The sequence below is a fragment of the Phascolarctos cinereus genome, unplaced genomic scaffold (genome assembly GCF_003287225.1).
Source record: "Phascolarctos cinereus isolate Bilbo 61053 unplaced genomic scaffold, phaCin_HiC Scaffold_2;HRSCAF=192, whole genome shotgun sequence".
NCBI lineage: Eukaryota > Metazoa > Chordata > Mammalia > Diprotodontia > Phascolarctidae > Phascolarctos > Phascolarctos cinereus.
In genome coordinates this window covers 334,286,919-334,314,493 of record NW_027555625.1, presented here as the reverse complement: position 1 = coordinate 334,314,493, position 27,575 = coordinate 334,286,919, and the positions used below count along the sequence as shown (strand labels likewise).

Below are 27,575 nucleotides of genomic sequence, written 5' to 3'. Positions count from 1 at the left end.
TATACTGAGAAGTGTGTATAGTGTAAAAAATAAAAATTTCTTAAAAATTGAGTTCTTTCCTATCTTTCTCAACTAATTTCACACAAATTCTCCCTATATTCCGTCCAAACTACACTACTGGCTGCTTGCCATATTCCATCTCCGGTCTCTTTTGACTTTGTAGAGGCTGTGCCCTATGCCTGGAATGATCTCCCTTCTCACCTCTGCCTCTTGGAATCCCTTCAACACTACAACAGGCCTCTCCTACAGTAGTCAGTGTTTCTGAATCTCCCCAAAGGACAGGTCATTTCTACCTATTAAATGTAAACAACTTATAATGGCAAGATGACCTTTTTTTGTCCTTGTACCCTCAGGGCCTAGACCTAGTAGGTCCTTAATAAATGCTTATTGAATGTTAGAATGATTGTTAATCTCCTTTGAGTGACTGTGAATGAATGCAAGAATTTATTGAGCATTTACTACTCGCTAGGCACTGGGAATACAAAGACTTTTAAAAAATGAACAGGCTTTAGTTTCAAGGAGTTCATATTCTAATATGGGAACACAACACAGAAAAGGAAGACATGACCAGGAAAGGAGTTTTGTTTCCAGGGAGCTTGGAGGAAAGTGATAGCATATTAGCAAGCAGAAGGTGAGATAGCCAAGGCGCATGGTTAGATGGGATGTGAAGCTGAAGTAGGTCTGGTGCCTAGGGCCCGTCACATTGTTTCTGTGAAGAAAATGACAATCTATTGCTCTACACCCAGAATCCATGTGATTCCAAGTCATTATTAGTTACCCAGAGCAAAACTCCCTTAACAATCTTCCTTTCCTCATATCTATGCATGCCTGTCCCATTCCTTTGACAATCCTTATGTCACTCTGTATCACACATGTCTTCCTCTTCAAAGTTACTATAATATATATTGAAATGTATGCGTGTTACACATACACACCCACCCACACACACGTACAGTTTTCAATATACCTTGGTTACACTCCTCCCCTCACCCTCTGGAGCTGTTTCTGTTTATATCTTTCTACCGCTAATGCCTAGCACAGTACCTGGTAAGTACGTAGTGGATGCTTAATAAAAGCTTGTTGGTTGAATGACTGACTGATGCTGAGTTCCAGCTTCAATACTTCCACCCTCCATAGCGTCTCTAATTCAAGCCCAGGTTAGTGGATGCTGGGCACCCTTCGTTTCCCCAGGCCTCCCTTCAGTGGACAGAGGAACGAGGAGAACGGTCACTGACCTGGATAGGCAGAATGAACGCCACAGCCTCCGAAGTCGCCCCGCTCCGCCCAGGAAGTAGAGGAACGGGCAGAAACGGAACAATGAGCGCCCAACTTCCTGACAGCGAATATTGGAACAAGACCCTCTGCCCCTCTGACTAGAACTCACTCAGGCTGGAACAGCTGGAACCCCAACAACCACCACGGAACCTTCCGGCTAACGAAGAAACGTCATCACTCCCTGTAACACTCCCCCTTCCGGTAGAGTTTACTTCCGCTGCCGGGGCAATACCACTTCGGGGCAAGTCACGGAAGACGCCTGGGATGTTTACCTTCCGTGGAGGGATCTGGACCGTTTGATGGCGGTCTTTTTCTGGATAAACGGAAGGCTCGCGAGGAGTTCACCGGTTCCCAGAAGGGGACAAATGAGCAAACCCCCGAAGCCCCCTAAAAAAAAAAATAATAGAACGCACGGGTTAAGGCCTGTCCTGGAACTACCCAGTTGGCCCTGGCTGCGGCTGAGGTCTCGGGGCGGAGACTCTGAGGTCTCGGGGAAGCTTAGTTTACAAGCCGCGGGGCGGGGTTCCGGCGGGGCTGGCAGGGCGACTTCCTTCCAGGGCGCGCCTTTTCCTGCAGTGTCTCTTCGCCGCGCGCGTTCTTGCATACTAACCCGCTGCTCCTTCCAATTTCAGGCGAGCTGCGTGGCAGGTTTTTGAGATGGATTTGGGCTCTGCTCAGCGCTCAGTGTTGGAGCTTCTCGGAGCCGTGTCTCCTGGAGACCTTCCTGCGCTTCTAGACTGGATGCGAACCACGCGTAAGAGGACACACTTGCGCGGTTGGGGCTAGGCCTGTTAGCGTCTTGCCACTTGAGCATCCCCAGATAAAGTTCGCTCCGCGAGGGTCTGGCGGCGCACCTCCTCCTCGGCTCTGGGTCATGGGCTGTACTGGCTGTGGCCAGCTCGTAGCTGAAGGCCCGGGCCCGAGCCCGAGCTCGGGAAAAATACTCTAGATTTGGTTTATAGCTTTTCCCACTTACCTTGGATGAGCCCTTCGAGCTCTTTGTGCCCCCACTTTCTTTTTTATCTGTGTTTAGTTCTACAAATCCTTAATGTGGTACCTTAATACTTTGTGCAAAATGTGTACTATCAGCATAAAGAAAGGGAAAACGGAATAAGTGCAGAGGAGAGGAGGTACTGGTTGGGGAGAGGAGTGGTGGAACAATAAAGAGGATGAGTTGAATGAAAGAGCATGGAAAATTGTTAGGATTCTGGAGGAGGAAAAAAAATCGAAGGTGAGATCACTTTTATCAGTAGAGCTTAAGGAAAGATTCATATAGAAGTGAGGCCCTAAGTTGGACCTTAACTTGCAGGGAAGAGGGAGATCTTTCTTTGGCTGGGAGGTTGTGTGCCAGAGATTCAGGTAGAAAAGTTCCTGGCAGATCCAAAAAAAGAATGTATGATCAGTAGTCTTAATTTAATGTAGAAGATAAGACAGGACAAATCTTTAATATGTATGACTGAAAGAGTCCTCTGAGATAGGATTGGAAAAATTGGTTGGAACTTATTTATGTATGTTATTTCAATTTGTCCTTATGGAAAAACCTGCAGAGTAGATTCTTCTTTACCCCCATTTTACAGATGAGGAACCTGAGGTTAAATGACTGGGGTCACAAGCTAGTAAAACTGGGAAGGGGGGTGGTGCAACATGAAGAGTGAGTTGAGCAGAGAATTTAGTGAATAGCATGGCTGGGGCTCCTTTAAAAAGGTGATCCAGAGCAGGGACTTCTCAGTTGTCCAGCTTTAATGTGAAGGTTTTATTGATTGTTTGGATGGGGTTAGGGGGAAGGGGTCAGAGGTAGAGAAAGAAGGATGAATCAAAGAGGACTTCAGGATGTCAGCCTGGGAAAATTGAAGTGCCTTTTCTCCTTACCAAGGCTAACCCCTGTACTTGTTCAAACAATCCCATTCCCTCCCATCTTCTCCAACAAATTGCGCTTTCTGTCATCCCCACTCTTTAACTTATTTTCAATCTCTCCCAATTTGCTGGCTCATTTGTTACTGCCTACAAGCATGCCCATGAGCATCATTTTTCAAAAAACCCTCATTTGATCATTCTGTCCCTAACTCTTGTCCTATATCTTTTCTGCCCTTTGTAGCTAAACTTCTTGAAAAGGCTCTCCAGAATAGGTATCTCCACTTTCTCTTCTCTTACTCTTCTTACCTTTACAGTCAGGCCACCAAAAATGCTTTCCACAAAGTTACTGATGTTGCAGAATCTCAATCTTCCTTCTCCTTGACCTCTCCATAGCCTTTAACACTGTTGATCACTTTTTCCTCCTAGGTTTTTTCGAACAGCATTCTCTCCTTTTGCTCCTTCTCTGTCTCCTTTGTTAGATCCTCTTCTAGATCCAGCCCTCTAACCATAGATGTTCTTCGAAGTTCTGTCCTGGGCCCTGTTCTCTCTCTAAACTGCTTCACTTGCTGAACTCATCAGCTCCATCTCTGTGCTTGTCTGACTCTCATTTTATTATCTGAAAAATGAATATAAGGCTCTATGTAGAAATTGTACTTGGATTCAAATTCCAGCTCTGGTGTATGATCTTAGGCAAGTCACTTAATCTTCCTGGGTCTCAGTTCACTTAGGAAGGTTCTTGTATTTGAGAATTGTAGCTCTCTGAGAAGAACATGATAAATTTAAAAGTCCAAACAACATTCTGAGGGAAACAGAAAACTGCCCAGAAGTTATAAAAAATAGGGAAGTTATGGTTGATAGAATCCACAGATTGCTAACCAAGAAATTAGTCATCAAGAGCAAGGCAGTTTTGTTACTGATTAGATTTAATATATGCTTTAAAAAAAAATCTCTGTCTTTAAGAATTGGAAGAGATATCAATAACAGATGGGAGGAAAAGAGTAAAAACCCAGAGGCTCTGAAGAGTGACTTAAAGAGTCAGAAGAGCTGTCTTTTAAGGAACTTAGCCCCTGTTTTCAGTTGACCTAATGAATAGATGCCCTTGGGCAATGGTTAGGTTGGGGGGGGGGGTTACTGGTGCTTCATTCCCCTTTTCTCTCCTGGCATCTACCACCTTGAGAATAGTCTTTACTTACTCTATTGTGCCATTTTATTTATTTATTTTTTTACTCTGAACTTAAATGCAAAAAAAAAACTATTGAGGATTTTTCCACATTCAGAGTAGAATGCCAAAAGAGATGTATCTCCTTTTTAAACCTTTTTTTTGAAGCCATAAAGCTCCATTCATTATTGCTTGCCTTTAAAAAAATAAATTAGGTAGTAAATGAACCTGGTTACTTTAAAAACTGGGCCTGCTTGTTTATGCCTCTTTTGAAGCTCTCTCTACTTTGCCTTGTGCATTTGAAAAAATATTTCAGTGCCTTTTTTTGGTTATCACCACCCCTACCTAGCCTTTCTTACCCCAACTCTCTTCTCCCTCCCCCAATTAAAAACTGGAGGGTGGGATAGATACCTTTGTAAGAAAGAAGGACAGCCAAGCAAAATGAATCCATATACTGATCATGACCAAAAATGTATCTCTCGTACACACTGGTGCCAAAGCCAAAGGTCTATCACCTCTTAATCAAGAGGTGAAAATATATTTCATCAAAATAGGTCTTCTGGTGGAGAGGTGTTCTACTTTGATCCAGACTTTTTTTTTTTCATTTGCACAGGTTTAATAGTTTTCAAAGTGCTTTTTCACTGGTGTTTTACTATAATCCAGTGAGAGAGCAGATGGCAATATCCCAGTTTTACAAGTGAGAAAAAACTAGAGCCTAGAAAGATGAAATGATTTGCTCAAAGTGACACTGTTAGTGTGATCCAGACTTCTAAAGGCTTCCATAGTTTTCCCCCTCTCCACATTTGTTACCACTATACAAATTGCAGTATGGTGACTGACTTAATCAATACCCACCTTACATATAAATTATTCACCTGATTTTGCTCACTTCATTCCGTATCAAGTTCTGTCTCCCAATTCTAGAACAGATCATTAAAGCAATGGTTGAAAATTGTCAAGAAGGGGAAGCAGTTGTTCCATCATTTTCTACCTGGCTTCCCACCCATCCTTCTCCATAGTCTCAAAAATCTATTCATCTTACAATTTCAAATCAGCTAAGGAACACCCTCCTCCTTAGTCCCAATGCCCCTTTCCCCCTGCTTCCCTCTGACTGAAGAGGTTGGGGGGTGGTGAGAGTGGGGGCAGGGTAACATGGAACGCCTGTCCGTAGGTCCCATGGATTTGTCATGATCAAGTTATTCCAAATTAACCTTGTTTGCTTTTTGAACAAGGTTGCCAAACTAGTAGACCATAGAAATACATAGAATTTATTTAGATTTTAGCAAAATAAATGATAGAAGTATCTTGTCCTGGTTTTATGGATGCAGTGTATGCAGGATGACAGTTTTGTGTTGGCCAGACTTTAAGGGTGAAGTTGTTAACAGAGGCAGTAGACTGTTATGGATGGAGAGTCAGGGAAACCCTGGACAAGTCCTTTCACTTCTCTCAGTCTCAGTTTCCTTATCTCTAAAATAGAGATAATAAAATATGCCTCCCAGGGTGCTGGTGAAAATCATGAGATAATTATTATAAACCTAAAACACTATTTAAATGCTAGGTATTCTTATTAGCTGCTGTTATTATTAGTATTTCTATATTAACATTGCAGGAGGTTTCCAGGGGAGTACCCTATGGATCTATTCATGGCCTTATGCTGTTTTAACATTTTTATAAATGATCTCGGTAAAAGCATAGATAGCATACTCAGGACACCAAACTGGGTGGGTTAACTAACATGTTGGATGGTCAAAGTCAAATTCCAAAAAGATCTTTCCAGTCAAGAGCACTGAGCTGATTCTAATAAGATGAAATTTCACAGTTATAAATGTAAAGATAGACTTCATTTATTAAATGCCTAATCTGCAAATCACTTACCAACAGCTGAGAAGATAAAATTTCAGGTAAGATAATCTTATGTTCTTATGTAGTTTGCAGGACAGCAGAAACCAAAGAAAGTTGGTAAAAAGCCCTGGAGCATATCTTTTGATGGAAGAAATCTACTTATTTTTGTTCCTTTGTGGAAAGAAAGGTGAAACATACTGTGATCCATAAAGGATTGGGGTGCCAAACCCCATTTTGTTACATGATATACCTGTTGTTTATCTAATCCTGCCTTTTCAAATTGGGTAGTTCATAGTACTTGTTCTCTCATAGTACAGTCTGATCCCATCGCTGTACTGAAACAGTTCTTTGAGAAGTTACTAGCAATCCCTTAACAGCTAAATCCAATATCCTCAGTCCTCTTACTTAATGGGAAAAAAAATTTTAATATAGAAATTAGGTCAGGAATCAGACTTCTCAAAGCAGAAATAAATAAGATGAACAACAGTGTATATATAACTTGTCCATTGTTCAGTCATTTCAGTTGTGTCCAACTTTTTGTGACCCTATTTGGAATTTTCTTGACAAGGATACTGAAGTGTTTGATCATTTGAAGGTGCATTGTGAGCTCGGACTCACAAGCTGGAAAAGGCAATTCTTAAGAATTCTAAATCATTAGTATATTCATTGCACATACCATATAGATTAATATAAAAATCATAATTCCTGTCACAGTACCTTGAACTCATGATGTCCAAAACTGAACTCATCATCTTTCCTCCCAAACCATTCCCCCTTCCAAATTTCCCTATTACTGTTGAATGCACCACTGTCTTTTTTTTTTTTTTGCTTTCTGGTGAGGCATCAGAGTTAAGTGACTTGCCCAGGGTCACACAGCTAGTACGTTTCAAGTATCTGAGGCCAGATTTGAACTCAGGTCCACTTGACTACAAGGCTAGAACTCTTATCTACTGTGTCACCTAGCTGCCCCATGAATGCACCACTGTCTTGCCAGTCACCAAGGTTCACAAGCTAGGCATTATCTTCAACTCCTCATTCTGCTGCTCACTCTACTTTTGTAACATCTTTTATGTACCACCCCTTCTTTCTGAAGACAGTTTATCACGTCACGCCTCAATTATTGCCTGCTGGTCTATCTGCCTGCCACAAGTCCCTCTCTATTCCAGTCTATCCTCCAGTGATCTAAATTGGTCTGACTGTCACCCTACTACTCAAACTCCGGTGCCTCCCTGTCACCCCCCAGGATCAAATATAAAATCCTCTGATTATCATTTAAAGCCCTTCATAACCTGCCACCCTCACTTCTCCAGTCTTATACTTTATACCCTACCTTCTATCCCCCTACTCCCCTCATATACTCTGATTTCAGTCCTTCCTATTTTCAGTGATTGTAAGCCTGGAACATTCTTTCTCCTCATCTCCATTTCCTGGCCTTCTTGGCTTCCTTCATATCACAGCTAAATTTTACCTACTACAGGAAGTTTTATGTCCTCAGACTCTCAAACTTGGAGTGGAAGAAGGCAAAGCAGAGTAGGAGCAACGAAGGAAAGAAACTGGGTTAGGGAGGAATGGAAAGCTAATCATACCCCCCAAAAATAAATTATAAAATGTCATTAAAATATGTTCTTGTGGTGAAAATGGGGAGATAGAGTAAAGGATGGGGGGACAGAAACCCAGAATGGCTTTCTTTGGTAGTGTGAAGAGGGACTGCCTTAAAGACAGCCGTCTGTAATCAGTGGTTGTGCTTTCCAGAATTACATTGTAATTCCTATATGGTATAATAGTTATATGATCCTAGGGAAATCCTTAATTTAGCCTTTTCTGTGCCTCAGTTTCTTTATCTGTAAAATGAGGGCTTGGACTCAGTAGCCTTTAAGGTCCCACTTTGAACTCTAAATGAGTGATCTCAAAGGGAGTATGGAACCTTGGGGAAGATTAATATCCAGGCTGGTTGGAGGAGAATAAAAACCCAGAGGAAGTATATATTAGTAATGTGATGATTATAAGGACTGGATAGGAGCAGGCTTCATGAAAAATCTTTCAAAATCCCCTTGTTTTCCTTCTGTAGATAGCATAGATAAGTAATAACTAACTCAATACAACTATCTCAGGTTCCATTTATCCCAAGCAGATGTTAAATCAACTTCTTTAAAAATTGTAAAATTGCTCTTAATGGTCTATTGTGATGGTTTATTGGCAATGCAGTGGTAGGAGTCAGGATAGCCTATGTTTGAATCCTGCCTTGGGCGTGTCACTTAACATCTGAGCCTTAGTTTCCTCATCTCTATGCTGTCCCTCCAGCTATTATTTTTACTGACCAAATTTGGCTGTCCAAACAGTAGAATATTTTTGTATTTCATGCCAGTTTGAAATACTTAAAAATATAACACCTGGTTGAATTATGCAGCGTAGTAACATTGTTACAAAGCTTATTATGGCAAATAATAAGAATTAACGTTTATATAGAACTTAAGGTTTGCAAAACCTTATATATATTAACTCATTTGATCCTCACAACAACCCTGTGAGGTATAGATACTATTTCCCCTATACTACATATGAGCAGGCTGAGAAATTAAATGTCCTGCCCAGTATCCCAGTTACTAAATGTCTTAAGTGGGATTTGAACTTAACTCTTCCTAACTTCAGGAGTCTGCTACTCAAGATGGCCTCCTTACATAATTTGTGCCAACTATTTACCTTATTATTTAGTCTGAAAATCTTTACTGAGTTAAGAATGACGTAGAGTAGATAATTTGATGGCATCTGTAGCCTACCTTAAAGCTTGAATGCTGTATTGAAGAGAAAAATAATGTTCTGTGTCTAGAAGTAGATTTATTGATGCTCATTCCTCTTTGGGTTATTTTGCTTCTCTTAGCTATAACTTAGATTCTATCAATTGGCAGTAGGAAAACTTTTTACATAGGTGTGTATGTATTTATCCACATACGGCTATCTAAACAAAGAGGGGGAGCAGTCCATCTCATTGGCCTATAGGTATGTATGTATTTATCCACATACAGCTATCTAAACAAAGAGGGGGAGCAGTCCATCTCATTGGCCTAAAGATGTTTGCTATGCCAAATATTTAACTTATATAAGTGGGCACTGGAAGTATGCAGACTGAGCTATGAACTCCATGTAGACTAACCAGTAACCACTGAAATAAATGTTCTTAGACACTTCTTTTCTATGCAACTGGTAGTTAGGCAATAAAAGGGAATTGAGTTGTTCAGCTCTCACTGTTATCCTGAATGGTGCAGAGTTCTTTTGTTTGAATGAGCCTGCTGTACACTATATTTGGAGTGCTGGAAGTGCTTTTACTTGGATATTCCAAGTAGTTCCTTACCTTTGGACCCAGAAAGAATTCAGTCATTTGGATTGATAGGGAGTTCTCAACCATTTGGCACTTCTGTCTTATGACTAGACTCTAAATTCTGATGTCTAAATCAAAGGAATTTTGTCACTTGTCCATGAGTTTCATTCTCACTCTATCAGAAATATCACATCAAGAATGCTAAAATGCCTATGGTACTTTGATGTTTTAATCTAATAGGCTGAATTAATTTAAGTATGAGGGGGTTAATAGAATTATGTGTAAGTCTTATATTTTTTTAAGAACTAAAGTAATTTGGGATTTTGTAAAAGGACTTTAAATGGTGTTAGATGTAAATCTTTCCTTTTAATACTGCAAGTCAGAAACACTGAAGTAATAAAGTCTGTAAGTGGTATTTTTTTCAGATGAAAGATGAAGTACAATAACTGTTAACCCAGTTATGCCTACAGATTAAAAAATGATATTTCTGCTTTTTTAGGAGATTTTGATGAGTTTATTCAAGATAATAATGACATTATATTGAGAAACATTGCAGAAGATCTTCGGAATTGCTTACCCCTAGAAACCATGCTTTCCTCGGAGCAAGTAGCCATTCAAAAAGTAAATTTTTGTTCACTTCAACTGCTACTTAAGGATTCTAGCCAAATTTAAACTAGTGGGATTGGTTAAATGGTAGCTGTATGCTTGAAAGCAAAATGTGTGGTTCCTGTTTTCATTGCATAGAACCATAGACTTAGAACTGGAAGGGACTTTGGACATTATCTATCTGGTCCTAAGCCCGTCATTTTACAGCATAGGAAGGTAAGACCCAAAAAAGTTTAAGTGACTTGCCCTGGTGTTTAAGCCTGCTTCCTCTAGCTGTAAATTTAGTTATCTTTCTACTGCACCATCTTCCTTCAAATTTTTTTGGTATCAACAGATAATAAATTTATTGAGCGTTGTCTTTATTGACACAATTTATCTTTCATCCACAGTGTGTCTAAAATAAGTCACTGAGATCACTTTCTTTGATCTGTTTCTGCCCATTCAGCCTTCTCTTCTGCTGCCTTTTAAAGCTGCTTCATCTCATCACTTCAGTGACATTCTCTTAGAACTCTCCTGACTACATCCATTGCTCTTTTTCTCCCATTCTTATTGCAAATTTTGTTGTCTGCAGTAAACTTCTGACTTTCCCTCATTTTTCTCACAATTCCTTAACATCATTCATTACTGTTTCTCCTTTTGCTCCAGTCTGAAGAAGAAGGCTGAAGAAGAGCCTTTTTCCTTTCCAAGACTAGCCCTTCAACAGGTACCCATGATCCCATATTTTTCTGTCTTCTTTAGTAGATTGTCTCTAAAGTCACCTCTTTGGCTACTTAACCTTCATTTTCTTCCTTTCTCTGGGTTCCTTCACTGCTGCATGTAAACTCATCCAAGTCTCCTCCAACTTGAAAATCCATACTGGGTGCTACTACCATCTTTGCCAACTGTCATCTATCTCTCTCTTTCCTTTCTCTGCCAAACTTCTTGAGAAAGCCTTCCTCACCTGATGCCACCACTTCCCGTCCTCTCACTCTCAACTAAATCCACTGCAGTCTGGCTTCCAGCCTCATCATGCAACTGAAACTGCTGTTACCAAAGTTACCAGTGTTCTCTTAATTTTATCAGCTTTAATGACTTTTTCTCAGTCCTCATCCTACTTGACCTCTCTGAAATATTAAGAACTTAGGACTAATCACTAAGTCCCAAGAAATGATAAAATCACAGATCTTTCAGTTATTTGAGTATATAGTTTACAAAGCATTTTCCTCATAGCAGCCCTACGAAGTAGATAGTGCAAGTATTATTCCACTTTTACCAATGATAAAAATCTGAGGGGGCGGCTAGGTGGCGCAGTGGATAGAGCACCAGCCCCGAAGTCAGGAGGACCTGAGTTCAAATCTGGCCTCAGACCAAACACTTGACTCTTAATAGTTGTGTGACCCTGGGCAAGACACTGAACCCCAGTTGCCTTAAAAAAAAAATCTGAGACTTAGAGAGTTCAAGTGACTTGCCTATGCCCATGTAGCTAATAACTGTCAGAGCCAAGATTTAAACTCAATATTAATAACATATTTCTTATTCCTTGCCCTTCAGTATTGTTTTAGTTAGGGGAGATAGAGTTGGGCTTAGAATTCCTTACATTCTTTCCCTGTCTTAAGTTGGTTAACAAATTTTGCCACATTTCCTTTTGTACAACACCAAATTAAATAGACCGTGGATCACTTTGTGACTTGAAATGCATTGATAGAAGTCATGAATTCAGGTTTCCATACTCAAGATCCTAGGCAATTTGAATGAAGGACAGTGACAGGTAATTAGTCACTGCCAGAGTTTTGACATAGGAGGAGAATTAAAGTAAACCACAAGTTGGAAATCAGGGTTACGGCTCTTCAAATTTTCGTTAATATACACTACATGGTAGTTGGCAGGGAAGAGTCACATATGGAAAACTAGAGGGAAATGAGGAAGTTGTATTGAAAGGAGGGACTAGGGAGAGGTAATGTCTCTTGTCCCAGATTGCAACTTATCCTCAAAGAGACTGGGTGCTGTGGACCTGGAATAGGAGTCAGATCTGAAGGTACAGTAGCAGTGAGACCTGTGGCTTGATACTTTTTATTAGCTCTCTGCCATCTCTTAATATGTCAAGTGCTAAAGGACAAAACTCTTAGCAGTCAGTCACTAAACATTTATTAAGTGCCTGCTATGTGCCAAGCACTGTCCTAAGCGCTAGGAGATACAAAAAGAGGCAAAAGGCAACTCCTTTCCTCAAGGAAACAGTTAAGAGAGGGAATGCAGTAACCAGTAATGTTTTGTATACTTACTATATATTCATTCAGATCCGGCCTTTGAAGGAGTCAAACTAGTAGTTAACTTTTTATGAATGAAAGCATTTGATAGCACTAATTTTGGCACTAAATTTATATCATTAATTTTACTAGGCTTTAATCATAATATTGTATGAGATGAGGAAAGTACCTTTTATGCTGTATCAGTTACCCAGTCTTGATAAGGAACAGCTGATTATAGACAAACTATTTTAATAATAGGTGAATTTTAATTTTAAGGAAAGGAAATAAAGAAACAAATATTTATTAATTAATCACTATGTGCCAGGCATCGTACTAAGTACTTTACAGTTCTCCCATTTAATGCTTGCAACAATCCTGGGAGGTAAGTGCTATAATTTCCATTTTACAGATGAAGAAACTAAGGCAAATAAGAGTTAAATGACCTGTCCAGGGTAACACAGCTGGGAAGTATATGAGGTTGGATTTGAACTTAGGTCTTCCTGACTCTAGGTCCAGGACTTTCATCCACTATGCCACCTAGCTGCCCCTATACCTTTAAGTATTACTAATATAGAAATTAAAATTCGCTGAATTTTTGTTGCACATCAAAGTAAAAAGCTGCTTCCTTTTTTGCTTTCTTTGGGAAAGAAAATGGTCAAAGAAAATAGCTAGAAACGTGAATAAATGGAACTTATCTTTCAACAATCAGATTGCCTTATTTTGCAATTAAAATATATTTCTTTGTTTTTCTAACCACTATTCAGATAAAACAGCAACCTCAGCCTATAATTCACATTGATGCATTCCTTTATGATGATGACTTTATTGATTCCTTGTGTGAGAAAGGAAAAATGAGTAGAAACTACTGCATGGTGTGTGGGTCATACCAGACTGCACCTTTAGGTAAGTAGACACTGAAGAACACAAACTATGTTGCTATAATGCACATTCATTTTTCTTATATGCTCTGTGTGTGTGTATGTGTGTGTGTGTGTGTACGTGTGTACGTACACCTGGTCCATTTTACGTTTATTTTTTTAAAAAGAAATAATTGAGCTTCACAACATAAAGGCTTCTTTTTCAGGCATTGCCTAAATTGGATTTAAAACCAAGGAGAGTGTGGAGGGATGAGAGCAATCTGCTTGATATATAAACAGGAAAAGAAAAAAATGGGGAAAGGGGAAAGACCTAAGGAAGAAAGATGAAAAGAGAATTAATAGCTTGGAAAAAGAAGAGGTACAAAACCATATTGAAAAAAAAAGCTCTTTGAAAATTAGAATTGTCCATGTGCAAGGCAATGACTCCATGAGACATTAAGAGATAACAAAACAAATTGAAAAAATTGAAAAATTAGAAGAAAATGTGAAATACCACATAGTAGACACAATTGACTTGGAAAATAGATCAAGGAGAAATAATTAAAGAAACATTTAGGGACCTGAAAGCCATGAACAAAAAGGCCTGCTTAGGTAACTTAAAACCAGACAGCAAATTAGAAATTAAAATAACCCATCCGCTACCTCCTGAGAAAACAAAACACAAAAACAAAAGGAAAGCTTTCATGAATATTATGAACAAAATCCAGAGCTCCCAGGTCAAGGAGAAAATGCTGCAAGAATCCAGAAAAAAAAGAATTCGAGTACCAAGGAGCCAAAGTCAAGATCACACACAATTTAGTCCTCACTACTCTGAAAGTGAAAATTGTGAAGTATGATATTTCAGAAGTAAAACACCTAGGCTTACAACCAAAAATAAGTTAACTGGTAAAACTGAGTATGATTCTTTTTGTTGTTGTTGTTTAGTCATTCAGGTCATGTCCAACTCTTCATGACCCTGTGGGCTGTAGCACACCAGGCCATCTTGTTCTCTTCTGTCTCTTGAAGTCTGTCCAAGTCATGTATGTTGTTTCCATGACACTATCCATCTCATCTTATGCCTTCTCCATCTCCTTTTGCCTTCCACTTTTTTCAACATGGTCTTTTCCAATGAGTCCTGTCATTTTATGTGGCCATGGTATTTCAGTTTCAGTATTTGACCTTCCAGTGAATAGCCTGAATTAATTTCTTTAAGTATTGATTAATTTGATCTTTTTGCTGTCCAAGGAACTCTCAAAAGTCTTTTGCAGCATTACCATTCAGAAGTGTTGATTCTTTGACTCTCAGCTTTCTTTATATACCAACTTTTACAGCCATACATTGCTACTGGAAAAACCATAGCCTTAACTGCGAGTTAGCCTTTGTCTGCAAGTTGAAAGATATCTGCTTTTTAGTACGCTGTCCAGATTTGCCATAGCTTTCCTTCCAAGGAGCAAGTGTTGTTTAATTTCGTGGCTGCAGTCACTGTCTGCAGTGATCTTTGAGTCAAAAATATAAAATCTGACACTGCTCCCATTTCTTCTCCCTCTGTTTGCTAGGAAGTGATGATCGCAGTATTTTTGATGTTCAGCTTCAGGTCAGCTTTTTCACTGTCCTCTTTCACTCTTATTGAGAGTCTTCTTAATTCCTCTTCACTTTCTTGCCACCAGAGTAGTATCATCTGCGCATCTGAGATTGTTGATATTTTTTTCTGGCAGCCTTAATTCCAGCTTTTGTTCATACAGCCTAGCATTTCACATGATGTACTCTGCCTACAAGTTAAATAAGGTAACAATATACAGCCTTGTTTTACTCTTTTCCGATCTTAAACCAATCAGTTGTTCCATGTTTGCTTCTGTTGTTTCTTGGTCCTCATATAAGTTCCTCAGGAGACAAGTAAGATTATCTAGTATTGCCATCTCTTTGAGGACTTGTCATATTTTGTTGTTATCCACAACAGTCAAAGACTGTATATTGTTTACAATTATTTATACATGTTTACAATTGTTTTTTTTATATAAATTTATTTATTTGTAGTTTTCAACATTAATTTCCACAAGTTTTTGAGTTTCAAATTTTCAACCCGTCTCACCATTCCCCCACTCCAAGATGGCATGCATTCTGAATATCCCTTCCCTTAGTCTGTCCTCTTTTCTTTCTCTCCCCCCTTTTCCCCTTCCCCTTCTATTTTCCTGTAGGGCAGGATAGACTTCTGTACCCCATTTCCTGTATTTTCTTCCTGTATATCTTATTTCCCAATAGCATGTGAAAACATTTTTTTAAACATATGTTTTTAAAACTTTAGGTTTCAAATTTTCTCTCTTCCTCCCTCCCCACCCACCCTCATTGAAAAGGCAGGCAACTCAATATAGGTTGTACATGTGTAGTTATGCAAAACACTGCCATAGCACACACGTTGTGAAAAACTAACTCTATTTCCCTTAATCCTATCCTGCCCTCCCATTTATTCTATTCTTTCTTTTGATCTTGTCCCTCCTCAAAAGCTTTTGCTTCTAATTACCCCCTTTCCCAATCTGCCCTCCTCTCTATCATCCCCCTGCCCTCTTCTCCCCTTCTCCCCCTATTTTCTTATACGGTAAGACAAACTTCCATACCCAATTGAATGTGTATGTTATTCCCTCCGTAAGCCAAATCCTATGAGAATAAGATTTACTCATTCCCTCTTCCCTTCCCCTGCTTCCCTTCCCCTGTAAGAGACTTTTCTTTTCTGTTTTTTCTTTGTGAGATAATTTACCCCATTCTACCTCTCCGTTTCTTCTTCTCCGAATATAATCCTCCCTCATCCCTTAATTCTCCAGATATGACCCCTTAATGCCGTCTATCTATCTATCTATCTATCTATCTATCTATCTATCTATCTACCTATGTATCTATCTATCTATCCACATACATATAATTTTTTTCTTCCAACTAGCCTAATACTGACAAAGGTCTCATGAGTTATAAGTACCATCTTTCTATGCAGGAATGTGAACAGTTCAATCTTAATAAGTCTCTTATGATTTCTCTTTCCTGTTTACCTCTTCATGTTCCACTTGAGTCCTCTATTTGAAAGCCAAATTTTCTATTCAGCTCTGGTCTTTTCATCAGGAATGCTTGAAAGTCCTCTATTTCACTGAAGGACCATTTTTTCCCCTGAAGGATTATACTCAGTTTTGCTGGGTAGGTGATTCTTGGTTGTAATCCTATCTCCTTTGTCCTGCAGAATATGATATTCCATGCCCTGCGGTCCTTTAATGTAGAAGCTGCTAAATCTTGTGTTATGGTGATTGTGTTTCCACAGTACTTGAATTGTTTCCTTCTGGCAGCTTGTAATATTTTCTCCTTTACCTGGAAACTCTGGAATTTGGCTGTTATATTCCTAGGAGTTTTCCTTTGGGGATCTCTTTCAGGAGGAGATCTGTGGATTCGTTCAATTTCTGTTTTGCCATCTGGTTCTAATATATCAGGGCAGTTTTCCTTGATAATTTCTTGAAAGATGATGTCTAGGCTGTTTTTTTGAACATGGCTTTCAGATAGTCCAATAATTTTAAAATTGTCTCTCCTGGATCTATTTTCCAGGTCAGTTGTTTTTCCAATGAGATATTTCACATTGTTCCCTAATTTTTCATTCTTTTGGGTTTGTTTTACAGTGTCTTGATTTCTCATAAAGTCACTAGCTTCTAATTGCTCTATTCTAATTTTTTTTTTTTGCAATTGGAGTTAAGTGACTTGCCCAAGGCCACACAGCTAGTAAGTGTCAAGTGTTTGATCTGAGGCTGGATTTGAACTCAGGTCCTCCTGACTTCAGGACCAGTGCTCTATCCACTGCACCACCTAGCTGCCCCTGTGTTCTAATTTTTAAGGAAGTATTTTCTTCAGTAGTCTTTTGGACTTCCTTTTCCATTTGGCCAATTTTTCTTTTTAGGGCATTTTTTTCCTCATTGGCTTTTTGGACCTCTTTTGCCGTTTGGATTAGGGTATTTTTTAAGGTGTTAATTTCTTCAGTATTTTTTTGGGTGTCCTTTAGCAAGCTGTTGACTTGTTTTTCATGATTTTCTTGCATCACTCTCATTTCTCTTTCCAGTTTTTCCTCTGCTTACCTTACTTGCTTCTCAAAATCCCTTTTGAGCTCTTCCAAGGCCTGGGACTGATACATATTTTCCTTGGAGGCTTTGGATGTAGGAGCTTTGACTTTGTTGTCTTCTCCTGGTTGTATATTTTGATCTTCTTTTTCACCAAAGTAAGATAATATAGTCTGATTCTTTTTGTACTGCTTGCTCATGATCCCGGCCAATTACTTGAGTTTTAAAGTCTTTGTTGAGTTTCAAACTCTTTGTTAAGGTAAGAGTCTGCTTCCAATGTGGAGAATGTACTGTCCCAAGCTTCAGGGGTGTGTACAGCTGTTTTCAGAGATACTTGTAGGGACCTGTACATTTTCAGTTCTTCCAAGGTGGTATGATAAGGGGTGAGGTGTTTACTCCTTTCCTGGCCTGTGACCACAAGTACTCCTTTCTGTCCTGTAATTGTGAGGAGGGTCTCCTCCATAGCCACTACAAGCTCCACCACGCCAGCGTTCCTCCTCATCCCAGCACTGCCACCCAGAACTGTGACCCAGATCCAAAGACGGGCAAAGCAAGAGATTCCTGCCTCAGCACTGGCAAAGAGCTCCCTGTGATCCCTCTCTGATCAGCCACTGGATTCCCCCTCAGTCTGTGGGCCGGAAGCTCGGGAAGCAGCTGACCCCCCCCACCCCACCCCGGACCACGCTGTTGGGGAATGAAGCTGAAACCTCACCTTCCTTTCTCAGCACCGACAGAAAAACAGACTTTTCCCACTGACCTTTTAAGTTGTCTTTGGCATTAGTGGGTTGAGGAGTCTGGAAACCTCTACAGCTGACAGAGATTCAGTCCTCTGAAGCCTGCTCCAGGTTTAGTGCAGCCTGTGCGCCCGCGCCGCTCTGAGCTGCGCTCCTAGCCCAGCGTGATACACCTTTCTGATCAATCATCCAGGTTGTCTTGGGCTTGACATTTGTTTCACTGTGTCTTTTTATGGGTTCTGCTGCTTCAGAATTTATTTAGAGCCATTTTTTGTGAGTATTTGGAGGGGTTTGGGGGAGAGTTTAAGGAAGTCACTGCTTTCACTCTGCCATCTTGGCTCTGCCCCCTGTAGTTGTTTATACACATTGTATATATGTGTAGTCAGTGAAGTAGAAGTTTTTTTTCTGGAACTCCCCTGCTTTCTCCATAATCCAACAAATCTTGGCAATTTGTGCTTTAGTTCCTCTCTTGCTTGTCTGGTAGTTCTTGATTGATGTATTGCTGAAGCCTAGCTTGCAAAATCTTAAGCATAATCTTGCTGAAGTATGAAATGAGTGCAGTTGTAAAATTCTGCAGAGCAGGAAATGGGCCATTAACAAAATAGAGGACTTCTAAGCATTCCTCATGAAAATACTAGAACTGAGTAGAAACTTTGGCAAACACAGGAGTCAAAAGAAGCATAAAAGAGTAAACATGAGCAAGGAATTAATTGTAAGGGACTAAACAAGATTAAACTTTATATTATTATGGAGATGATGACATAGCTAGAGGGCACAGTAGATAAGATACCAGGCCCAAAGATAAGAGGACTTGAATTCAAATCCAGACAGGAAGTTAAAAAAACGTGAATTCTAATCTAGCCTCAGATACTTATTATATATGTGATCCTTGGCAAGTTACTTAACCCCCGTTTGCCTCATCCTTCTCTGTTAAATGGGGATGATAATAACATCCACCTCCTAAGATTGTTGTGAGGATCGAATGAGGTAATAATTGTTAAGTGCTTAGTGTAGTGCCAGGCTCTATGTGTGTTAGCTGTTCTTATACCTTTTATATATTTGCTCAGAACTCTGTCATCTCTATTGGTCATAGAGGAACAGGGGGCCTGAGAGTGATTCTAATGATCTCAAAAGAAAAATGAAAAGGAAGGAAAAGAGTGTCAGCTGGCCCAGAACCATTCTAACCTGTGGGTGACCAGAACTGAACAAAGAAGGTTAGAGGCAGGAGAGTCAGGAATTAAACAAAATACTTTCAAGGTAAACTCCACCTTCCTGAGAATAAGGTATTATGGCTTATGGAAAGACATGGCTTTTATACATGAAAACCACGAGAAGGCAGGACCCAACACAGTCTTGAGTAAACAGTTCCCATGGTTGGCATTTCTTGGGATAGTTCTTGGGTCCTATGGGAATAGTCTCCAAGTTATTAGAATCACTGAGCCTTGTGATCATTGAACAGGGTACAAAGCGAGAGTTAGCATGGTGGAAACTGGAATAAAGTACCTGGTTCTGTTCACTTAGCAGTTACTAGCATGGGAATTCAGGAATTGTTAATATGTCAGGAGATTTTGATTGTTCCTTTTCTGCTGCAGCATGTTGGCTGCTTCTGGCTCTCAGGTCCCTGGGAAATAGGGAAGCTCCAACAAATATAAATAGTTATCAGTTAATATGAAAGTCATAAATCTCAGAGAACACCTGGTGCTGGTCAAAGCAATACGTTTTGCCAGAGGGTAAAATCATCCGGAGGGTGAGCACAAAGGATTGTTATGCCAAGCTCATAGCACAGCCTACTTGCCGGCCCTTAACTCTGGAAAACAGGGTATCTTCTAATATTTTGATAAGAGGAACACCCTTGCAGAGGGGGAAAAGAAGAGGAAGAATGCCAAAAATTCTCAAGTAAATGTGTTGCATAGGAATTTTATACGTCAAGGAAGAGGTAGTGGAACCTCACTCTCCTGTGAAGTAGTGAAAAGAGGGAAGAATACATATACATATACACTAAGATAAAGGAAAACATGAATAGGAAAATATGACAGAGTAGTTAAGGGAAAGGAAGAAAGTAAGAGGTTAGATTAAGGAAGGCATTAGTAAGAAACAAAATGAACTCTTAAAGAGGGGGCAGGGAAAAATAAGAATAGGATGAAGGAAAGTACACAATCACAAGTGTGAATGTGAATGGGATAGACTCACCCATAAAATAGAAGAGGTTAGCAGAATGGATTAGAAACCAGAATCCAGCAATTGTTATAAGAAACATACTTGAAACAGAAATATACATACAATTTAAAAGAAAGGAGAGGGGAAGCAGAATCTCTTGTGCTTTATGCTAAATTTAAAAAAAGGCAGAGGTAGCAGTTATGATCTTAGATAAAGCAAAAGTAAAAATAACTCTAAAAGAAATAGGAAAGCTATGTTTTGCTGAAATGACTATAAATAATGGTCATGAATACTAAAAATATATACATATATGTGCCAAGAAAGAGAGCACCTAATTTTTAAAAGAAAATGTAAATAAGTTGCAGAGAGAAATGGACAATAAATAAAATTCTAAGAGTGGGGGAACCTCATTTTACCCCTCACAGACCTAGATAAATCTCACCCAAAAAATAAATGGGAAAGAAGTTATGGACCTGAATAGAATTTTAGAAAAGTTAAAGATAGCTCTGTGGATTCTGAATAGGAATAAAAAGGAGTATACCTGTTTCTCATCTGTGCAAATCATGTTCACAAAAATGCACTGGATTAAGATGTAAAAACCTCACAAAATGCAGAAATAATAAATGCATCTTTCTTGATCCTTAATGCAATAAAAATTATTTTTGATAAAAGGCCTTTGAAGCAAAGATTAAAAATTAATTGGAAACTAAGTAGCTTAATCCTAAAGAACGGATGGATGCAAGAACAAATCATAGCAACATTTAATTTTATTAAAGGTAACAACAACACTGAGACAACATGCCAAAATTTGTGGGATGTGATGAAAGTAGTACTTAGGGAAATATTTGTATCTATAAATATTTTCATCAATAAAAGAAAAAGCAGACCAACAAATTGTACATACAGTTAAAAAAACTAGAAAGCCAACAAATCAAAAATCCCCAATTAAATACGAAAATAGAAGTCCTGAAAATCAAAGGAGAGAGTAACAAAATAAGAGAATTGAAAGTTAAAAATCATATGCTTATAAATAAAACGAAGCTATTTTTCTCTTTTTTTTTTAAGTAATAAAGTAGAAAAGCCATTGGGTAATTGGGTCAGCAAAAGAAAAACCAAATTAATTATATCAGAAATGAAAAAGGTTAATTCACATCCAATGAAGGAGAAATAAAAGCAATTACTAGGAGCTATTTCACCTTACTATATGCCAGTAAATTTGACAATCTAAATTAAATGTATCCACATATGTAAAAATATAAGTAGCCCAGATTAACAAAACAGGAAAAGTTGAATAACTCTATCTTAGAAAAAGAAATGCTATAAATGAACTCCCAAATTGAAAAATCTCAGAACAAGATGGATTTACAAATTTTATCAGATTTTGAAAAAATATGTGAAAAGTTCCTGTCAGATTCTTTTAATGACACAAATACGATTTTGATTCCTTAACCAAGGAGAGTTAAAACAGAAAACTGTAGACCAATATCCCTAATACATATTGATGCAAAAAATTCGAATAAGATATTAGCAAGGAAACTACAGCAGCACACCACAAAGATCATACACTATAACCAGGCTGAATTTATACCAAGAATGCAGAGTTGGTTCGATATTATGTGAACTATGTTTATAAGCATAGTTGACTGTATCAGTAACAGAAACAACAAAAGTCATGTGGTTATATCAGTAGATTAAAAAAAAGAATTTTAACAAAATACAACACTTATCCCTGTTGAAAACTCTAGAAAGCATGAGAAGAAATGTAGATTCAGTTAAATGATAAGTAGTATCTATGTAAAGCCAAGAGCAAGTATCTGTCATGGGGATAAGCTAGAAACTATTCCATAAGATCAGGGATAAAATAAGGATCATCATTAGTATTCAATATTGTACTACAAATGCAAACTTTAGCAATAAGACAAAAATAAATTGAATAAACAGGCAAAAATAAAACTCACATTTTGTTGATGATATGGTGGTTTATTTTGACAACACTAGAAAGTCAGCTAAAAACTTAATTGAAACAGCAACTTGAGCAAAATTGCAGGATGTAAAATAAACCCACATAAATCATCCACATTTCTTTCTAATACCAGCAAAATCCAGCAAGTGGAAGTGCCAAAAAAATTTTTATTTAAATTAACTGTGCATAATGTAAAATGCTTGAGTATCTTGCCAAACCCACACAGAAACTATATGAAAACAATTACCAAACACACTTTATGTGAATAAAGACATTTTAATAATTGAAAAAATATTACTTATGAGCAGGGCAAGCCAATTGAATAAAAATGAAAGTACTACCTAAATTGCATATTTAATGCCATATCAATCAGATATCAAAGAATTACTGAGAGGTAGAAAACAAAATACCAAGAATATCAAGGAAAACAGTGAAACAAAAATTGAGAATGATTGGGGCCTAGCAATAGCAGACCTCAAACTACAGCCCCAAGTGTCAAAACAGTTTGGTACTGGGTAAGAAGTAGGTTGATAACCAGTGGAACAGATAAGATACACAATATCCTGAAGCAACCACCATAGTAGCCTACAAAAATCTAAGCTATTGGGGAAAAACTCACTGTTCAGTAAAAGCTGTTGGAAAACTGAGAAGCAGTTTGACAGATACTAGATGTGGACTAACATCTCATACCAGGATAAACTCCAATAAAAATAAAAAATGACATGTGAATTAGAGATTGTGTGTGATTGTGGTTTGTCCTTCATTCTTGAAGAAGACCGTGACATCAGGAAGATGATGCCATGATTTGCAGTAGAGTTGGATTTGAGTAAGGGAGGGCTATGCAGAGTCACCAGCCTCTTTCTCAGGAGCCATCTGGGTCCAGTGGCTAGATATAGATCAGGACAACTGCAGATGGCCCAGGATGCAGTGGGAGACCTTGGCCTTTTTAAGCTAAGTGTTCTCGAGTTTTCACTTTGCAGTGATGCCCATTCAGTGATTAGGCCTGTTTAAGAAGTGAGTCTTGGGATGGCCCCTTTAATGAAAAAAAAAATCAAATTGGTGGAGGAGGACTTTCAGGGTTGCTGGCAAGTACTATTCGTATTCGCTTTGAGCCATCTGGGCCTAAAAAATACTATTGATGGCTAATCGGTGAGAGCCACAGTGAACTGAGTTTAAGGCATGGACTTTAAGGAAAAAATCTAGCCAGTAAGGAAGAAATCTAGCCAGTAAAACCCAAGATAACTAGGTAGGTTTCAGCCCTCAAAATTTACTTTCCTTTAGACAGAACACCCTCAGCGCGTATTACCTCATGTGGAGGAGGAGGGAGAGAGGAAAAAGGAGAGGAGAGGAGCATGGAAGAAATTACCAGTAAGGTCTAGGGATAAGGGAAGAGTTAAAAGGTAAAATGGACAGTTTTGTTTACATTAGATTAAAAGGGTTTTACACAAAAGCAATTGCAACTAAAAATTAGAAGAGAAGCAAGAAAAAACCCCCATCTGATAAATGGATCAAAGTTTTAGGTAGGTTTTCAGGGGAAGAGATCTAAGCTGTCCATAGCCATATGGAAAAATGTGCAAACTCATTAATGATTAGAGAAATATAAAATAAAGTAGCCGAAGTACCACCTCACACCCATCCAACTGGTGAAGTTGACCAGAAAAGAAAAAGGACAAATGTTACAGGGGCAGTGGGAAAAGGGGGACATTAAAGCACTGTTGCTGGAATTGTAAACTGCCGTAACCATTCAGAAAACCAATTCGGAACTATGTCCAAAAAAGCTATTAAACTGTTCATACCCTTTTACCTAATAATAGTACTGTTTGGTCTGTACCTCAAAGAGATCAAAGTATGAGAAAAATGTACCCATATGGACAACGAAGATACAGGTTCTTTTTGTAGTGGAAAAGAAAATGGAAACTGAGGGAGTTCTCATCAATTTGGAAACAGTGAAAAAATTATAAGGATTATGTACTCTGACTTAAACTTTGAGCAATACAATAATCCACCAGAATTCTAAAGGACTCATAATGAAACATGCTATTTATTTCCAGATAGAAAGCTGATGGACTTAGAATGTAGACTGTAAATGGAAACATATTTTCTCTTTTTTTTTTTTTGGACTTAGCTAATAAAACCATTTGTTTTGCATGACTCTGTATATAAACAGATTTTGTTTGTTTTTCTTAACTCCTCAGTAGGGCAGAGAAGAGGATGAGGGAATAGGAAGGAAGAGAATTAGGTATGAAAAATAAAAAGATTTTTTTAAAAGAAAAGAAACAGGGAAATTGTTTTTAAAATGAAACTTCTTATTGCAGTATAATTAAATGCATAGAGTTGATATATATTAAGAACTGTTATGGTAAAGCTATCTTGCATAATAAGGAGAAGTACTTAGGGCTCCAGCTTTGTTCAGCTCACTGATAGCACTTGAGTCATTGATATATATATATATTAATAGATAATAGATTTCTTCCATTTTTTCATAGTAGAGTTATCCCTGAAAAATTCTGTTTAAATTGTTTTGGCTCTTATTCTTAGAAATTAAATTTAAATTGAAATATTAGAATTTTAGAGAAAACATTATTGTCTAATTTGATTAAGCTTCATGTGGTGTCTCTCCTATTCAAATGTAAGCTCATTTTGAACAGTTGTTGTTCAGTCATTTTTTAGTCTTGTTTAACTTTCCATGAGTAAATTTGGGGTTTTCTTAACAAAGATGCTGGAGTGGTTTGCCATTTCCTTCTGCAGCTCATTTTAGGGATGAGGGAATTAAAGCAAACAGGGTTAAGTGATTTGCCCAGGGTCACACAGCAGTAAGTATCTGAGGCTGGATTTGAATTCAGGAAGATAAGTCTTCTTGATTCCAAGCCCAATGCTCTATCCACTGTACCACCTACTGGCCCCCTTATTTTGACCAGGAATTGTTGCTCAGTGCCAGGTATATATTGAAGCTTAATAAATTCTTGTTGAATGATTGATTGGTAGTTCCTAAGATTAGCTGTTAGTTCTTTTAGCTATTATTCTTTTCTGTCAAATTAATTATCTGTAAACAAGAATATGGTAGGTAACTGCTACTTTATAAATTTTTTTATATGTCTAATAATCTTTTTGTAATGTATATCATTACCACCACCTTAATTTCTCTGTTTTATAAGTTCATATTTTTATATTGAGTTTTCTTAAAGAAGGGCAAACCTTTGATTACTTTTTTTAGTGTCACATATTTATTATGTGATGGGAAGTGATGTTAAATTTGTTCTGTTATGCTGTTCATTACTTTGAAGTGCTAAATGGGAACAGGATTATTAAAATTTTTGGAACTAGAATCAGAAAATGAATTGATATTTCCCTCTGTTGTTTCCAAAATGCCATTGATTTTTACTAATTTGAATATTCTTAGTACCCTCTTAGATGAAAAGATCATGGAACCATAGATTTAGAACTGGAAGAAAACTGAGAAGTCATCCCATTCAGTCCCCTTATTTTACAGGAAGGGAAGCTGAGGCCAAGAGAATTTAAGGGTGAGAGGGGGAGGGGACAAGAATTTTGAACCCAGTTTACTTCTACTTCCTGAATTCTAATTCATCATCAAGTCTCTGTCTTTCCATTGAACTGTTTTGAAAAATCCCAAAATACTTTCTGCTCCCAAGATTTGATTAGGAATTAGAGTACTTCGGAATGGTAAATCAAAACATACAGAAATTTTGCTGTCTTGTTAGAATTTCAATATTTAGAGTCTCTGAACATGGAAATGGATTGTCATTTAGAAGATATACATAGTTGGAGAGGAACAGGAATGAGCTTAGAGGCATTTTCTCTTCAGCAAAGGTATACTACTACTGCTACTGTTAACTGCTACTGCTTCTACTACTACTACTAGCTGACATTTTTATAGTGCTTATTATGTGCCACATGCTTTGCTAAGCACTTTGCAATTCTTATCTCATCTGATCCCCACAAAAATCCTGGAAGGTATGTGCTGCTATTATCCCTTTTACACAATTGAGGAAACAAAACTTAAATGACTTGCCTCAGGTGATATAGCTAGTAAGTGTTTGAAGCAGGATTTGAACTCAGTTCTTCCTGACTGCAGGCCCAGTGCTCTATCCACTGTGCTGCTTGGCTTTTAGAAAAAGTACTGGATTTGAGGTGAGGAGAAACCTGAATTTCTGCCTTCTTCACTTAGTAGTTGTGTGAACATAGATCATTTTTAAGCCTTAGTTTCGTCATCTGTAAAATAGGAAGAATAATCCCTCACTGGATTGTGGTGAGGAATAAATGAAATAATATAATTAATGTACTTTGTAAGCCTTATAGTGCTGTAGAAATGTCAGCTATTATTATTAGTATTATCCCTTCTCCAACAGTGGTTTAGGGGTGAAAGTAATGTGGGAAGTTAGCCTAATATTTTTTTCTTACTAATCTTCACTTGTAGATACTTAACAGATTAAGAAATATCCTTCACAAATATAAGTAAAAGAACTGTTCATGCAATGTCTTATTGTATCTGAGTAAATACCTTGCAGTAATGCAAAACTTTTGTTTTTATTCTGTTCTGATTCTTCAGGATTTATTTCTCATTCCTTCTCTGCTTTGGAATTGAAGTTCATTTATCAGCACGTGCTCCCGGATCTGTCTGGAAAGGTCTTGATTGATGTCGGTTCCAGGCTTGGCCCAGTGCTATTTGTGGTAAAGTCTAGTACAGGAACTTCTTCAATGTTTGCAATGTGCATTTGTTTATGCTAACAGCTGGCTTTGCCTGGTACCATCCAAGGGGATAGATATAATTTCTTAGACTAACACCAAGTTAAACCAATGAGGTTGTGACATATCGAAGGTGTCACAGATAGGTGAGTATTAATATCCCCTATAGTAATATTGGGTTCCTTCTTCTTAAGACCAATTCTTATGATCTCAGAATCATAGATATTGAGATGAAAAGCACCTCAGAGACCATCTAGTCCTAACACCCTTGTTTTACAATGAGGAAACTGAGGCCTAATGAAATTAAGTAGCTTGCCCAAGGTCACACAGGTAGAAAGTATCATTTATTCCTAAAATTATACAAATCGATATGGCATAAAAACCTTAAATATAACTTATATCATATAGCTAGTCTTTTGTAGATTATTAACTTTTATGCTGTCTTCTTTTTTTCTTACTTTTGCTAATTTGTACTGAGCATTGATCAAAAAAGCCTTGATTTAAGGTTTATTTGTAAAGCTTTTGGTTACGCTTGGCTTCCTAAATATTCCTTTAACATCATTTTTTTATTCATTACTTGTACAATTAAAAAAGTTTTACCAGATAATTGAAATGAGGCTTCTAATTCTCATAAGTATACTTGTTTAAACATATGAACAGAAGCAGTAGACTCAGATGTATCAGTTTATTCAAGTGTCTTCAGAGGAATCAATATCTGCTATAAGTCATAAAAGTTGACTTTTTAATATTGGATTTGTTTTTAATGATAAAGCTTCTGCCTGTTAACATATAATGAAAGCT

At 38.0% G+C, this 27,575-nt stretch overlaps 2 protein-coding genes across 9 annotated transcripts in view; one reads left to right on the top strand and one right to left on the bottom strand.

Moving 5' to 3' along the window:
- The window catches only part of SRP54 (signal recognition particle 54), a 97,654-nt gene extending 96,018 nt beyond the window's left edge, over nt 1–1,636 (bottom strand). Inside the window, exon 1 of one of the 4 annotated variants that reach the window (XM_020991392.2) lies at nt 1,548–1,636. The gene's annotated coding sequence lies outside the window, so the exon portion shown is untranslated. Of the gene's footprint in view, nt 1–1,235; nt 1,432–1,547 lie in introns of those variants that run through there. The other 3 variants (XM_078150310.1, XM_020991391.2, XM_078150309.1) reach the window with 3 other exon arrangements.
- A 33-nt stretch (nt 1,637–1,669) lies between these two features.
- LOC110211803 (uncharacterized) overlaps nt 1,670–27,575 on the top strand; it is a 56,411-nt gene continuing 30,505 nt past the window's right edge. For 4 of the 5 annotated variants that reach the window (XR_002325500.2, XR_002325499.2, XM_020991395.2 and 1 more), the window contains exons 1-4: nt 1,823–2,029; nt 9,946–10,067; nt 13,042–13,180; nt 26,638–26,759. Coding sequence is in view for 3 of the 5 variants with exons in the window: in XM_020991395.2 (XP_020847054.1) it covers nt 1,933–2,029; nt 9,946–10,067; nt 13,042–13,180; nt 26,638–26,759 (480 nt within the window). In the remaining 2 variants the exon portion in view is untranslated. Of the gene's footprint in view, nt 1,761–1,822; nt 2,030–9,945; nt 10,068–13,041; nt 13,181–26,637; nt 26,760–27,575 lie in introns of those variants that run through there. The other variant, XM_020991394.2, reaches the window with a different exon arrangement.